Source organism: Pan paniscus, chromosome 3, assembly GCF_029289425.2.
Source record: "Pan paniscus chromosome 3, NHGRI_mPanPan1-v2.0_pri, whole genome shotgun sequence".
Taxonomy (NCBI): domain Eukaryota; kingdom Metazoa; phylum Chordata; class Mammalia; order Primates; family Hominidae; genus Pan; species Pan paniscus.
The window spans coordinates 62,018,971-62,034,955 of NC_073252.2; the positions used below are offsets into that span (position 1 = coordinate 62,018,971).

General features: G+C 35.0%; 1 protein-coding gene and 1 long non-coding RNA gene across 3 annotated transcripts in view; one reads left to right on the top strand and one right to left on the bottom strand.

The window, feature by feature from the left end:
• The window catches only part of LOC117979984 (uncharacterized), a 377,942-nt gene that overhangs the window by 203,068 nt on the left and 158,889 nt on the right, over positions 1-15,985 (bottom strand). The gene's annotated exons all lie outside the window — the stretch shown is intronic.
• The window catches only part of TMPRSS11D (transmembrane serine protease 11D), a 63,122-nt gene that overhangs the window by 9,021 nt on the left and 38,116 nt on the right, over positions 1-15,985 (top strand). The window contains exon 2 of one of the 2 annotated variants that reach the window (XM_057302092.2): positions 15,321-15,442. In XM_057302092.2, the coding sequence (XP_057158075.1) occupies positions 15,321-15,442 (122 nt within the window). Of the gene's footprint in view, positions 1-222; positions 15,443-15,985 lie in introns of those variants that run through there. The other variant, XM_034958715.3, reaches the window with a different exon arrangement.

Consider the following 15,985-nt stretch of genomic DNA (forward strand, 5'->3'; position numbering starts at 1 on the left):
TATTACTCAAGCACATTTCAAAGAACTAATCTTGGGTTTGGTCCATGATTCACTAAAAGTCACCTTTTTTTCTATGAGAACAATTATGATTTAGTAGATATAGTTAAATAGAATGAACCATGATGAATACAAATGAGGCTCTGATTCCAGTATCCACTCCTCTCTACTAAATGACCCTCAACTAGTTGCTGTGAGAAAATAATTTCAGTAAATTTCTGGATTCCCTACTCTATCATCTCCTCTGAATTATTTCACCCAATATGTGTTGAAATGTCATCTTCCTTTCTTTAGGCTCTTTATTAATAGATTTTTATTTATTTAACCTGTGCATTTAATGATATATTTCTTTCTTATTTATTCTACTCCATCATTCACAGTGCCTCCCTTCTCACCTCCTCACTCCCATCCCCAACATTTTTAACACTGTAACCAATGTTATGGTTTAGGTCTATCTATAAAGGTAAAATCAAACATTGGAGGATGCACACATTTGGAGCAAGAAACACTGCCATTAGAGTGTAATGTACCAAATTTCTCACCACTTTGGGACACATTTTGTAGAGATAACGATGAGTGGAGAATATCTTGACGCTTTCTATTGCGCATTACAAATCAGATCACACTGAGCTGTGTATAGGAACTTCTAAATCCCTCACTGATTTATGTCCTATAGAAAGTAAACATGGATCCACCAGTCATGCGTTACTTGACAGGGAAACATTCTGAGAAATGCATCGTTAGGCGATTTTGTCCTTATGCAGACATCATGGAGTATACTTACATGCACCTAGACGATATAACCTATTACACACCTAGACTATGCAGCATATTACTCCTTGGCTACAGACCTGTATAGCATGTTACTGTACTGAACACTGTAGGCAATTGTAACACAATAGTAAATATTTGTGTATCTACACATATCTAAATATAAAAAAGGTACATTAAAAATGTGTATAACAGTCATATGGGACCACTGTCATACATGCGATCTGTGATTGACAAAGATGTTGTTATATGTTTCATGACTGTAGTTCTATAATAGGGTCAGTATATTTTGATGAAGCAATAAGTTAAGGCTTTGAACATTTCATAATAATCCTATAGCAAAGAGGATTGCCTATTTACTTGGGCTTTAGGAAACAGAGAAGGATCTATTATGCCTTCAGTACAGTCACTCCACTTTTCTCTGATCTTTTCTAATGTAATTGTATCTAGAACCCTTGCTACACAAAACATAGTCTTTGGACCAATAGCATTGACATCACCTGGGAGCTTGTTGGAAATGCAGACTCAGGTCCAACCCAGATTCACTAATTTAAAATTTGCATTTTAATAGGCAATTCACATATCCACTAAAAATTGAGAAGTGCTGGACTAAACAACTTATTTCACCCAATATGTGCTGAAATGTCATCTTTCTTTCTTTAGGCTCTTTTTAATAGATTTTTATTTATTTAACCTGTGCATTTAATGATATATTCCTTTCTTATTTATTCTACTCCATCATTCATTCTACAAGCGACAAGTTACAGGCTTAGTTTCCCAGATTCCCAGAATGGAAGAGATGGGTACAGCAAGACATTTCCTTGTGTATTTAAATATGAATAAACATGTCTCTAACCTGAGTGTGCAATAGATTTCCCCATTCCTCTCCTGCAGAAACACTGAAAGCCTTGGCAAGTTAGAACTCACAGAGCAGCACATTCCTGAGTTCTGGGAATACTGTGCTCCTCAAAATGCTGGGTATTTCAGAAATAAATGTTTCTGTGTTTTGGTAAGTTTGGGAAACACTGCTGTTTCATCAGTTCAGGCTACAGAAGGAAAAGAAGAAATAGAACTGGAAATGTGCAAAGAGCAATTGGCTTTTTGTCATTTGGCATCTTGAGGTTAAACATGAACTTTTCTCTAGGCTTTTTCAGTCCTTTATCCACTCTGACACACGACAGTTGATGAAAATATGTGACACATCTCCATGAATCCAACCAGGTTTAAAGCAATTCCCAATGCACTACTTGTAATTCCACCCAGTAAACAAAACAAAACAAAAATGCAAGTGAGTAGGAGAAATATTATCCTAGAATTAAGCAGTTTAAATTGTATAAGAAGTAAATCATTTCAAAACTCTGATGTGTTTTAACCATTATGTGTAACAAATTGCTTGCCATCAATACTAACACACTCCTGTATTCCAATATCTCATTAACAATTGCTACCTAGGAAATAGCATTGAAACCTGAACTGAATGGGCTGAGTCTTTTTCTGTTCTGGAAGTTTAAGTCCACCCTCATTGTCAATTACGCACAGGAAACTTGGTAATTTTGTTATTCCACTAAGTTAACAATCATTAAAAGATAAATTTAATTTTAACCACTTTATTGAAATAAAATCATAAAACAGAAGCTTCATGTGTTTAAGGTGCACAATTCAATGATCGCTAGTATATGTACAGAGATGTGCAACCATCACCAAAATCCAATTTCAAAATATTTTCCTCATCCCAAAAGATATTCAAATATACATGATATTCAAGTACTCATTTCCCAAAGAGCATTTTTACAATAAAATATCACATATTTAAACTGTCATGAGTATTTTTTTATAATTTACGGTAGCCAGCAAAATTATTTTGTGCCAATAAAGGTTAGAAAACATCTTTAGTTAAAAATAAAGGGGGAAAAAGGAAAGAAAATGAAAATAAAGAATGAAAGAAAGGAGGAAGAAAACCTACCTATTTGGAGACTAAATCCAGACAGGGAAAAATTTTATTTTGGCCATTTTGGGGGGAAATAGGCGAGGAAGCAAGCAAGTCTGTAAGTAGTTGTTTCTTGTTTTGAAACTAGTATGGGCTTCATGGCTCTATGAATGACTACACTTTGTAGAACTCAGAAAAAAATATTAACATTGAACAGCAGTGCCCTCTACAGTACATGTTGGGCTATCCCTAACTAACATTAATCAGTAAGGACATAACTAACCTGTCAGGGCTCTCTCTCTTATGATTCTTGGAAACAGGTTACCAACACTCAGTACATGTTCTTAAACACCAGTAGAGTCAACAAAGTATTGCTCCCACCACTTTGCAAATCTGGTGATTCCTAGAGAAATTAACTTAAACTCTTAGCATCATAAAGTTCCAGAAAAAATATTTCCATTTGTTCTGTTGTTTTCAAATCATTTAGGCAGACTCACCTTTGTAGATGGTGCCACCCCTACCATGTTACCACCATGCTCATTTGCAGACACAAAAGGCCTCATAATCTGAATTCTGGAAGCAAGAATCCACACTTTGGGCAGATGTAAAATGCCAGAAAAGATTACTTTCCTTAGCAAAGTAAGTGTATATTAAGTGTAAGACAGCAGTAATCAGAATATGTCTTTAAGTCTTCAACTGATTCTTCACAGAAATGGCAAGTAGTCTTCAGACATCTATTAATAATCATGCAAGGCTGACCCTATTATTAAATATGGGGATATATGCTAAGTGAAGGAAAACATGGCAAACTACCGACTTGTGTCAGCAGCATTCTTGAAACCCTACTCAGCAGTCTATACCATCCTCCTAGCTATACCATTGCTTGAGGAAGATGAGGTATGAGAGTGACAATACAGATATACCATCTCCTTCAGTTTAAAATAAGATATATAGCATATGAGGATCAGAAACAGCATCTGAAAATTCTTGCCTTGCAAATTATGAGTGCAGAGCTGTATCACAGCTCTGACTTGAAAGGGAAACACTTTGAGTTTCTTTAAATAAGTCTTCTGCAGTCAAGAAATTCTTTTCCTGAAAAGGCTACAAATTAGCTTGACTAATGAATAAAGACTGTTGGCTTTGGTATTCATCACCTTCCTTTATAGACTTTTCAATACCAGAATCAATTCCTGCTCCTAGCCAATGCCTTCCTAGGAACAGTTCTTGAATGTATTAAATATACTAGAAGCCAGAGTAATGAGTTCAACCATCTTTTAAAATAAAGGCATTATTAATGAGTTGGTAGGAAGGAAGGAACATAAAAATCCTCACCTTTATGGAGCTTCTTAACTGGTGGAGGGAGACAGATAACAAACAAAATAAGTAAATTGTGGGGTATATTAGAAAGTTATAAGTGTACTGCAAAATAATAAAGCAAATAATAATAAAGCAGAGAGAGGAGGTGCAATTTTTTTTTTTTTTTTTTGAGACAGAGTCTCGCTCTATTACCCATGCTGGAGTGCAGTGGCGCCATCTCCGCTCACTGCAAGCTCCGCCTCCCGGGTTCACGCCAGTCTCCTGCCTCAGCCTCCTGAGTAGCTGGGACTACAGGCGCCCACCACCACGCCCGGCTAATTTTTTGTATTTTTAGTAGAGACGGGGTTTCACCATGTTAGCCAGGATGGTCACGATCTCCTGACCTCGTGATCCGCCCGCCTCAGCCTCCCCAAGTGCTGGGATTACAGGCGTGGGCCACCGCGCCCGGCCGGAGGTGCAATTTTTAATAGAGTAGTCAGCAAGGTCTCACTGAGAAGACATCAATTGAGCAAAGACATACAAGAGGCCAGGGAGCAAGCCCTGTGAAAACCTGAGGTAAGAGTGTTCCAGGCAGAGGGAAGAGCAAGCACAAAGTCCCAGAGGTAGAGAGGGCCTATTGTGCTTGAGGAGCGGCAGAGAGGCCAGGATGTCTGAAACAGGATATGGAGGTAGAGTGAAGTTAGACATAAAGTCAGAGACTTAACGAGATATGGAACCACATTAGAAATTCCTGGAAGTAGTGTCTTGATGCGGTACCAAGAAATTAAGAGGCAAAATATTACCAGATAAATACCCATGGTTATCCTGGATGTCTAATAAACATGTTCACTATGAAAATTTTATTTTAAATATTCTAGAAAATCTTAAAATATGCAAAAACGATATTGCCACACACAAGAAAAGCGTATGAAACTCAGCATGAAGTCCTTAGTGGGTGATCAGTGTAGCACCACAGGTAGGGTAGCTTGTGCCAAAACCATCTTTTTAAATTAGAGACTTCCTTCCATTTTTGGCAGGGGAGGGTGTTTGCTAAAAAAAGGAGCACGAATTTGCAAAATAGCAAATAAGAATAAGGGCTGAGCCTATATCTGTGAACTAATGGGGAGGATCTATATAAAATTAAACCTTTGACCTTGGTCTCATTATACCATGTCGTAAGTACCTAAAATAACCAGCTACTGATTGATGGCTTAATGTAATAGGTGTGGTCCTTCTACCAACTTATTAAATAACCACACACCCAAGCAGCCAGCATGAGTAATTATTTATGTTGTTTTCATTCATTATTAGTAATTCTTGAAGAATTAGCATATGCTAGTAAATGAAGTACAGACCAAATTTCATGTTTCCTTCTTTTCTATTTGTAAGCCACAATAAAGTTTGATTTTCCCTCGGTCATAAATCACTGTCTGTGTTTTTAGTCTCACATGTAAAATTATTTCACTTATGGTAATGGTATGATCATATGATTATAAATATTAATTGATAGCTGCCTAAATTATATACTTGTAATATTGCATATATATTATAGGTTACATACATTATTATAAATTATATAGCATATAGGTAATCATAATTGCCAATTGTTTCTTCTTATTACTAGATACCTAAGGCTATAGTAATGGGAAATTCTTTATTATATCAAATTCATGTGTGTCTACATATATGCCTAGAGATTTATATTGTAGGCCTGTATTTTTTAATCCAAAGGCAGTGAAATGAGTGGTTTCCAATACTCTTTTTCAGAGCTTCAAATACTACCTCTAAGATAATGACTTCAAAAAGAACACTTCCAGTCCCAAGACCTTTGCTCAGCCGAGACCCATCTTAACAGCTGACTGCTGGGAATAAACACAAAAATACTAACAGTTACTGAAGTGAAAATTATTATTAGAACATCTCAAAACAACTCAAATTGTCTAGTCATGTGACGAGTATAACTAAATCCCCAGTCACGCAAGCTCAATCTTCAAAGTTTCATCTTGGACTTCCACTCTTGCCCTTGGCACTGAATTCTCTACCAGGGAATGGTTCTAATTTTTCATCTTCAATATTTTCCTCAACCCTTTCTTTTCCACACACATAGCCCCTACATGGCCCTTAGCACTTCATATCCCATTACTGGACTAATAAATTTGTCTGCACAATGAGACCTCCTGCCTCATAACTCCCGCCTCTTGCAGCCCAACTGGGCCACCAGATTAACCTTTCTAAAACACTGCTGCTTTCTTTAACTCCTCATTTCAAAAAGCTCATTGATACCCTAAAGCCAAGAAAGAGTCCAAACCCATTACTCACAAAGTCTTCTATAATCTTGACCAGACTTATTTTTCTAGATTATTTTCCATCTGCTTTCCTATAACCACCACACTGGGCCAACTACTTTTCACCAAACATACTCTGCACTTCTACCTCTTCTGTTCCCGTTTCTTCATTTACCCAGAGGGCCTACCCATCTTTCAAGGCATAGCTCACATGTCACATGTTCTATGAAGATTGGTGGCATTTCCTCCTCCCTCCTCCGAGTGAAGGAATTTTTATAATAGTTTTAAGGGGTAGTAGTGCAGTTTTGTTACATGGAGGTATTGCACTGTTATGAAGTCTGGGCTTTTAGTGTAGCCATCACCTGAATAGGATACACTGTACACATTAAGTAATTTCTCATCCTTCTTTCCCCTCCCACTCTTTCATGTCTCCATTATTCTACTCTCTCTGTCCATGCGTGCACATTATTTAGCTCCCATGTATAAGTGAGAACATGCAATATTTGACTTTTTGTTTCTGAGTTGTTTCACCTAAGATAATAGCCTCCAGTTCCATCCATATTGCTGTAAAAGACATGATTTTATTCCTTTTATGGTTGAGTAGTATTCATATATATATATATATATTTCTCTAGTGATCTGTTGATAGACACTTAGGTTTAATACACATCTTTGCTATTATAAATAGTGCTGCAATAAACATATGAGTACAGGTAATTTTTGATATAATTTCTTTTCCTTTAGGTAGATACCCAATAGTTGGATTGCTGGATCAAAGGGTAGTTCTATTTTTAATTATTTGAGAAGTCTCCACATTGTTTTTCATAGAGGTTTTACTAATTTACTTTTCCACCAAAAGTGTGTAAGTGTTCCCTTTTCTCTGCATCCTCACCAACATGTTATACCTTGACTTTCTAATAACCATTCCAACTGGTGTAACAGTTTATCTCATCGTGGTTTTAATTTGCACTTCTCTGATTAGTGATATTGAGCATTTTTTCATTTGTTTGTGGCTATTTGTATGTCTCTTGAGAAATGTCTATTCATGTCCTTAGTCCACTCTTTAAGCGGGTTATTGTGTTATTTTGCTGTTGTTATTTGAGTTCCTTATAGACTCTAGACATTAGTCTTTTGTAAGATGCATAGCTTGCAAATATTTTCTCCCATTTTCAGGTTGTCTGTTCACTCTGCTGATTATTTCTTTTGCTGTGCAGAAGCTTTTTAGTTTAAGTAAGTATCATTTGTCTATTTTTATTTTGTTGCATTTGCTTTTGAGGACTTCGTCATAAATTCTTTGCCTAGGTTAATGTCCAAAAGTTTTCCCTACATCTTCTTCTAGCATTTTAATAGTTTCACATCATAAATTTAAGTCTTTAATCCATCTTGACTTAATTTTTACATATGGTGAGAGATAGAGGTCCAATTTTATTCTTTGATATACAGCAGTCCAATTTTACCACCACCATTTATTAAATGGGGTGTCCTTTCCCCAGTGTATGTTTTTGTCGACTTTGTCAAAGGTCAGTTGGCTGTAGGTAAGTGGCTTTATTTCTGGGTTCTCTATTCTGTTTCATTGATCTATGTGTTTATTTTTATACCAATATGATGCTGTTTTGGTTACTATAGCTTTGTAGTATAATTTGAAGTCATGTCATATGATACCTCCAGCTTTGCTCTTTTTGCTTAGAATTGCTTTGGCTATTTGGCTCTTTTTTTGGTTTTATATGAATTTTAGGATTTTTTTCTAATTCTGTGAAAAATGACATGGGTATTGTGATAGGGATTTAATTGAATTTGTAGGTTGCTTTGAGAAGTATGGTCATTTTAATGACATTGATTCTTCCGATGCATGAGCATGGGATGGTTTTCCATTTGTTTGTATCATCTCCATTTCTTTTATCAGTGTTTTTTAATTTTCCTTGTAGAGATCTTTTACTTCCTTGGTTAAATATATTCCAATATATTTTATTTTTTAATCTATTATAAATAGGATTGACTTCTTGATTTGGTTCTCAGCTTGGTCATTATTGATGTATAAAAATGCTACTGATTTTTGTACATTGATTTTGTATCCTGAGACATTCCTGAAGTCATTTATCAAATCTAGGAGTCTTTTGGAGGAGTCTTAGGATTTTCTAGGTATAAGATCATATTGTCAGTAGAGATAATTTGACTTCCTCTTTTCCAAGTTGGATATCTTATTTTTTCTCTTGCCTGATAGCTCTTTAAGACTTCACATAATGTGTTTAATAGATGTGATGAAAGTGGGCATCCTTGCCTTGTTCCAATTCTTCGGTGGAATGCTTTCAACTTTTCCCTGTACAGTATGATGTTAGCTGTGGGTTTATCATATATAGCTTTTATTGTTTTGAGGTATGCTCCCTTTATGCCTAGTTTGTAAGGGTTTTTATCATGGAAGGATGCTAAATTTTTCAAATACCTTTTCTGTATCTATTGAGATGATCATATGGTTTTGTTTTTAATTCTGTTTATGTGGTGAATCACATTTATCAATTTGTGTATGTTGAATCATACTTGCATCCCTGGAATAAAACCCAGTTGACCATGGCATATTACCATTTTGATGTGCTGTTGGATTCAGTTTTCTAGTATTTTGTTGAGAATTTTTATGTAGTGTTCATCAAGGATATTGACCTACAGTTTTCCCTTCTTGTGTGTGTGCCCTTGTCTCATTCTGGTATCAGGGTAATACTGGAGTCATAGAATGAGTTCGGAAAGATTCCCTCCTCCTCAATATTTTGGAACAATTTCATTAGGATTGGCATCAGTTTTTCTTTATACATCTTGTAGAGTTTGGCTGTGAATGCATCTGGTCCTGGGATTTTTGTTGTTGTTGAAAGATGTTTTTTTTCTTATTCAATTGTACTACTCATTATTGGTCTGTTTGGGATTTCTATTTGTGCCTGGTTTAATCTGTAAATTAAACCTGGTAGATTTCTACCTGGTTACATGTTTCCAGGAATTTATTGATTTCCTCTAGGTTTTCTAGTTTGTGAGCATAGAGTTGTTCATAGTAGTGTCTAATGGTTCTTGTATTTCTATATCATTGTAGTTTCCTTTTTCATTTCTGATTTTGTTTATTTGAATCGGCACTTTTTTTCTTGGCTAGTCTAGGTAGCGGTCTATCAATTTTCTTTATCTTTTCAAGTAACCAACTTTTTCTTTCATTGATCCTTTGTAATTTTTTGGTCTAAATTTTATTTAGTTCTGCTCTGATCATTGTTATTTATTTTCTTCTGCTAGTTTAGAGTTTGGTTTGTTCTTATTTTTCTAGTTCCTTAAGGTACATCATTGGGATTTAATGATATAAAATTCCCTCTTAGCACTGTTTTTGCTATATTTTAGAGGGTTTGGTATGTTTTGTCTCCATTTTCATTCATTTCAAAATTTTTTTAAATCCCCTCTTTATTTTGTTATTTACCCAAAGATCATTCAGGAGCATTTTGGGGTTTTTTTTCATGTTTTTATATAGTTTTAAGAGTTCCTCCTGGTATTGATTTCTAGTTGTAGACCATTGTAATTTGAGAAGATATCAAATATGATTTTGATTTCTTCAAGTTTCTTCAGACTTGTTTTGTGGCCTAATATATGATCTATCTTGGAGAATGTTCCATGTACTGATAAAAATGTATATTCTGTAATAGTTGGGCAGAATTTTCTGTAAATGTCTATTAGGTCCATTTGGTCTAAGTCCAATTTAAGTCCAGTGTTTCTTTGTTGATTTTCTGTCTCGATGATCTGTCTAGTACTGTCAATGGGGGTGTTGAAGTTCTCCATCATTATTGTATTCCTGTCTATCTCTTAAGTGTGGTAATATTTGTTTTATGAATATGGGTGCTCTAGTGTTGGATATGTATACATTTAGGATTGTTATGTCTTCTTGTTGAGTCGATTCTGTTATCATGTAATAACTTTCTTTGTCTTTTTTTACTACTGTTGATTTAAACCTTGTTTTATCTGATATAAACATAGCTACTTCTATTCTCTTTTGGTTTTCATCTGTGTGGAATATATTTTTCTATACCTCTGCCTTTAGTCTATAAGTGCCTTTATCAGTAAGTTAAGTTTTTTGTAAGCAGCATATAGTTGGTGGAGTTCTGTCATGCAGCCATTTTATTTCTTTCTCTGTCATTTCTGTAATTGTTTTATAAGCCCCATGGTTTGGTGGAGTTCTGTCATATTGCCATTTTGTTTCTTTCTCTTTCTCATTTCTTTGTTTTATAAGACAAGTGAGTTTTATACTTTCATGTATTTTTATGATAGGTGAGTATCGATCTTTCATTCCCATGTTTAGAATTCCTTTGAGCATTTCTTGCAGAGCCAGTCTAGAGAGTTAAGAAATTAATTACTACAGAAGAATAGAAAACTAGTATTGACTCTTCTACTCCAAAAGTACCTCAATGGAGATAGGTGTCAACACATTCCTCTTCTTTACTATAAAGTTACCTGTGTGATAAGAATGATATAGAGCAAAATAAAAAGTGTGGAGAAAAAGTGAAATAGGTAAATCGGTAAATAGGTAATACTGAATACTTTAAAGAAATGCGCTTTTTTCTCTTGATAGTGTAAGTTTAAATAAAAATAGTAATAAATAAATTAAACTAATTAATTAAAAATTTATTTTTCTCTAAAGTTTTTTATGGTTATTTAGCCCTTTATAGTTTATACAGCATGCATGTCATCTGCTCTAATTCTCACAACATATACTGTACAATAACTGTTGTTATCACCAACATGTCGTAGGGGGACTAAGATTCCACAATGTTAAAAGGACTCATCCAAGCTCATACAACAGTTACTGGCAGAAAAATCTTCAGTTCTAGGGATCTTGCTGTTATACTTCAGTTGCCTCTATAATAATACCTTAAATTCCAGTTTACAAATCATTGGTATATACACCATTTTATTTTATTTTAAAAAATCAAATTATGAGGAAGGTATTGTCTTTATCATTTAAATTTTTTTGAAATCTGAAGCTTAAAATAGTTACGATTAATGTGAGATCACATAGCTGATATTTGACAGAAAGAGTACTTGAATCCACATCTCCTAGCTCTAGTCTAGTTCCCTTTTCACATCCCCTTAGAAGTGTTTTATGATGTAGGAATTAAACACTGTGCTTAGAAGTTTAAAATCAATTAAAGAAATCTTTCATATCTCATTTCCTTCATTTGAAAGACATGACTGATATCAGAACAAAGGAAATTTTAAATAAATAAGAAATGATCATGTTTTAATTGGAAAAAATGTCTTGCAGAAAAATTCTTTAATACAACCCTGGGCATATCCTCAAACACTATAGTCCAGTGGGAGAAAAAATACCACGTTCAGTTTTGAACTTTTCTTTTTTTTGTTTTTTTTTTTTTTTTTTGAGCAAGACCAGTTTTGGTTTTCTATTTGTTAGAAAAGGAAATTGAGACATAATTGCCAACACTATGACTGGCAATAATAATAACCAACAGCTATTGCATGTATATCAGGTTCTGAGCTCCATTCTGATCAGTTTTTACACGTATTAATTAAAGACACAGTGTAGTTGCCCAAGGTCATGGTTTGAGCATAAGAGTTACGAGTTGTACTCAGATCTAAGTTTGCTGTGACTTCCTTTTTTTATTTTTATTTTTTTATTATTATTTTTTATATATATATATTTATTATACTTTAAGTTCTAGGGTAACGCGCAGCTTTGTTACATATGTATGCCTGTGCCATGTTGGTGTGCTGCACCCATTAACTCGTCATTTACATTAGGTATATCTCCTAATGCTATCCCTCCCCCCTCCCCCACCCCACAACAGTCCCCGGTGTGTGATGTTCCCCTCCCTGTGTCCAAGTGTTCTCATTGTTCAATTCCCACCTATGAGCGAGAACATGCGGTGTTTGGTTTTTTGTCCTTGCGATAGTTTGCTGAGAATGATGGTTTCCAGCTTCATCTATGTCCCTACAAAGGACATGAACTCATCAATTTTTATGGCTGCATGGTATTCCATGGTGTATATGTGCCATATTTTCTTAATCCAGTCTATCATTGTTGGACATTTGGGTTGGTTCCAAGTCTTCGCTATTGTGGTTTTGAACTTTTCTATTTAAGGTGGTTGTAAAGCACCCATAACACGTTCAATTAGTAATTGGAAATGATGACGTGCAGTTCAAAGAGAGAGGTCTGGGCTGAAGATATATCTTAAGAAATATATTATTAATAGCTATTGATTCCCTTTGCTTCCCCCAAGTGAGGTCAGGAGAGACATGAAACCCAAAGCTTTTCCATTCTCTGTAGTGTGAAGCAATGTACTTAGGGACAAAGTGTATGTGAGCGGAAGTTCATGTGTCTTTATTCAAACTTACCTGGTTTCTGTTTCCAGCTCTGTCACTCCTGAATAAACATAAGTTATTCACTCTCTGAGCCTCACCTTTCCTATATTTAAAATGCAATCGTAATACAGAATTTACAAGGCTATGAAAAGATCATGAAGATTGACAACGTACATGTACAATGCCTGGCAGATAGGCTTTCACAATAAAAGTATAAAAAGATAAATTTTCCACCCTCATGCAATTTTTTCAAGTCAATAAAAAAGAGAAAGAGTGAGAGGGAAACCGGGTAAATGGGTCACAATAGAATATTTGCTTTGCTGTTTAAATGCAAGTACTAAAAATCTAACTCACCAAGACCCTGCTTTAAAAGCAATATATTTTCTTTCACAGATTTCCATTGCATTATGAATGAAAATTCAGTGTTTACAAACATATTTAGAGTAAATATTATACACAATTTAGTTTGTGTTAGCAACGTTCAGAGGTTCAACTAGAAGTTGAACATGCTATTGAAAGTTGAAACATGCTATTTCCTCAGTTGTTTCTATAGGGTGGAACAATTCATTCTTATGTAATTAGTTATGGCTTGTGAGCGTAAGGTAATTTGGGCTCCACACCCTTTGTTTGTTGAGTCATATGTCTCATGGTGCTTTTCAGTTACTGAGTTCAAGACGTTTTTCGTGAACTGAAAGCAAAATTGGCTGTAATGTTATTCCCGTGGGAGGCTCATCCAAGTTAAAGCACATATTGACTCTAGCCTTTTGATTTCTTTTTTTGGAGATTTTAGCCTCCAACTTAATCCTTCTTTACAGTTCTTCTCACTCCACGCTTACAGATCCTGACATATCAGCTCATCTCTGGAAACAAAATCAATCCTTAATTGTTGCAGAAAGGAACAATTTGAGATTTCTTTAGCCTTTGGAGTTACATTTGCCTCCAACTCTGTCTATTTTTAACTCTTTCACTACTCAGCAGCCACTATTAATTACTGAAATCACAAATACCAGACACTATGCATTTGTGATTGCATGTAACAGGCACAATAACCCATGAGGTAACAAATGGGTAAGCTGAAACTCAAATAGTTAGCAAATGTCAAAGTGACAGTTTTCTTCAACTAGAAAATTACTACAGTAGTGGTTGTTGAACACTGGACTCTCAACCCATGTCAGGGAAAGCCAGTTTTCACTAGTGTAGCAAAATGAACAAATAAGACAAATACAGCAAAAAGACATCATAAAGTTATAGCATTTAATAAATTTTTCTGAGGTTATTTTCTTCCTATGTTATATACTTAAATGCTCTTTTTAAAAGTGATCATGCTTGAGCATGGTCAATTTTTATAAAGTGTCCTGTGTTTATTCAACAAAATGGAAAATTGGCAAGTCTATGTCTGCTTCCAACAGTCTTCTGAAATGTTACTAGTTCCAGTGCCACAGCATACAATGTGCAGGTGGCACAATACAAAATATCAAGAAGTGCCCTATTATAGGCTTGTGAGTTGAGTAGAGCCCAAACAATACCAGGCAACATTGCAGTGAAATGTATCCCACAGCACTGACCCTCAGAACATACCCTTCTCACTTATACCAGAATGCTGGCAAAACAAAATACAAAAATATGAAAATTAGAATATGCCTACATATAATTGCTTCTCAGCTCTATTGAGGCTTTTAAATCTGAAACATGTCAAGAATTAACACAGGCGATAAATATTTATAAATATCATAAATATTTACAAAACACCTATATAACCCAAGCATTCTGCAAAGTGTTAAACAGTTTGCCTATGTTAAACATAGGCATGAATATTATCTTTACCTTCAAGGTGTTCACAGCCAAGTGGATAACCTATTGAACTAGAAATATATACTTTATAACACGTAACATGACCCACTTAATCTTCAAAACAGCCTTTTGAGGTAGGTATTATTATTCCTATTTTTCAGATAAAGAAAATCTCAGATAAATGACAATATGACCTCCAAGCAAACAAAGGGTAAAACTGGAATTCACATCCAGCTCCCCTGGTGACTTTCCCAGTGTCAGTGTGTGTGACTATGTATTAGTACAAATTCATGGGGAAAATATGATAAATCAAATACATCATTGGCTATTGGAGCAGTTCTGTTTCATTTCAGTTACTTGCTATTCTCCCCAATCCTAGCTCTATGCCTCTGCCGATTTTTAATAATATGGGGAATCTTGCAATGAGAAATGCTACCGTCCTGACCCCCTCACCACCCCACCCCTGCTTCTTTATCTTCCTTGACACTTCTTCCCACCCAAATGATCTCTCTTCAGTACAGCCTTGGGGATGGTGCCCAAGCAAGGTTGATTACTACAGTAATGTCCAGCATAGAATTTTGGAAGACATTGCAGTAGAACAGACAATGATTTGTTGTTATTCTCAAAAACTTTATCAATTGGCAGAAAGGAAAGCAACTCCAAACCATAAGTCAGATTTCCCTCTTCTTCCATCAGACTACTTGAATTTCATTCATTTTGTGCTGAAAAAAAAAAAAACTTGAAAGAAAAACCACTACGGACAGCCTTGTTAAGTTCAGTTTCATATCTACGAATATGTTTCTATGGCTAGAGCCATGTCCCAGATAAGAGACCGGGAAAGACAGAAGACAATCATGAGCACAAAAATGATGGATGAAATCAGTGAAATGAATGACTTTCTTTGATCTCTCTCTCGTAAGGCCAGCACGTGTAACTTCGACTTCAAGATTTCTGAATCCATATGTAGTATGTTTCATTGTCGTCGCAGGGGTAGTGATCCTGGCAGTCACCATAGCTCTACTTGTTTACTTTTTAGCTTTTGGTAAGTACCAGAACATTATTACTCTTCAGATTTAATAGCTACATACAATTTCAGATTTAAAGTCTGGCATTCTTTCTTTTACTATGGCTTTTATTTCCTAATATAATGTGATTATATATCTTACTTATAATTCTTCCCCAAATATAGATGCATATCTGTATTTTTACTGAATCAGTATTTTTTCTCTTTCCTATTTTGGCCATTTTTAGTGCCCCAAACATACCTTTTGAGTATACCAAACATTGTTACTCAAAAAAGAATTATTCTATCCAAAGGAAAAAAAAACTCTCAATAATTTTCTGATGCTAAAATTTACTCATTTTGTTTTTCATTAATACTATGATTTCCTTCATTGATAACCTGATAAAATCATAACAGTGAAATATTTCAAAGAACCTTAAGTTTCAACACCTCAAATTTGGATGTACCTAAGTATTTGTCCATTCTTATTAACAAATAATGCTTCTGTCTTCTGAAAACAGTGTCTTACAAGCCTAACAGTTAGGATGGTCAGGAGATAAATTTTCAGTTGAGATGTTAAAA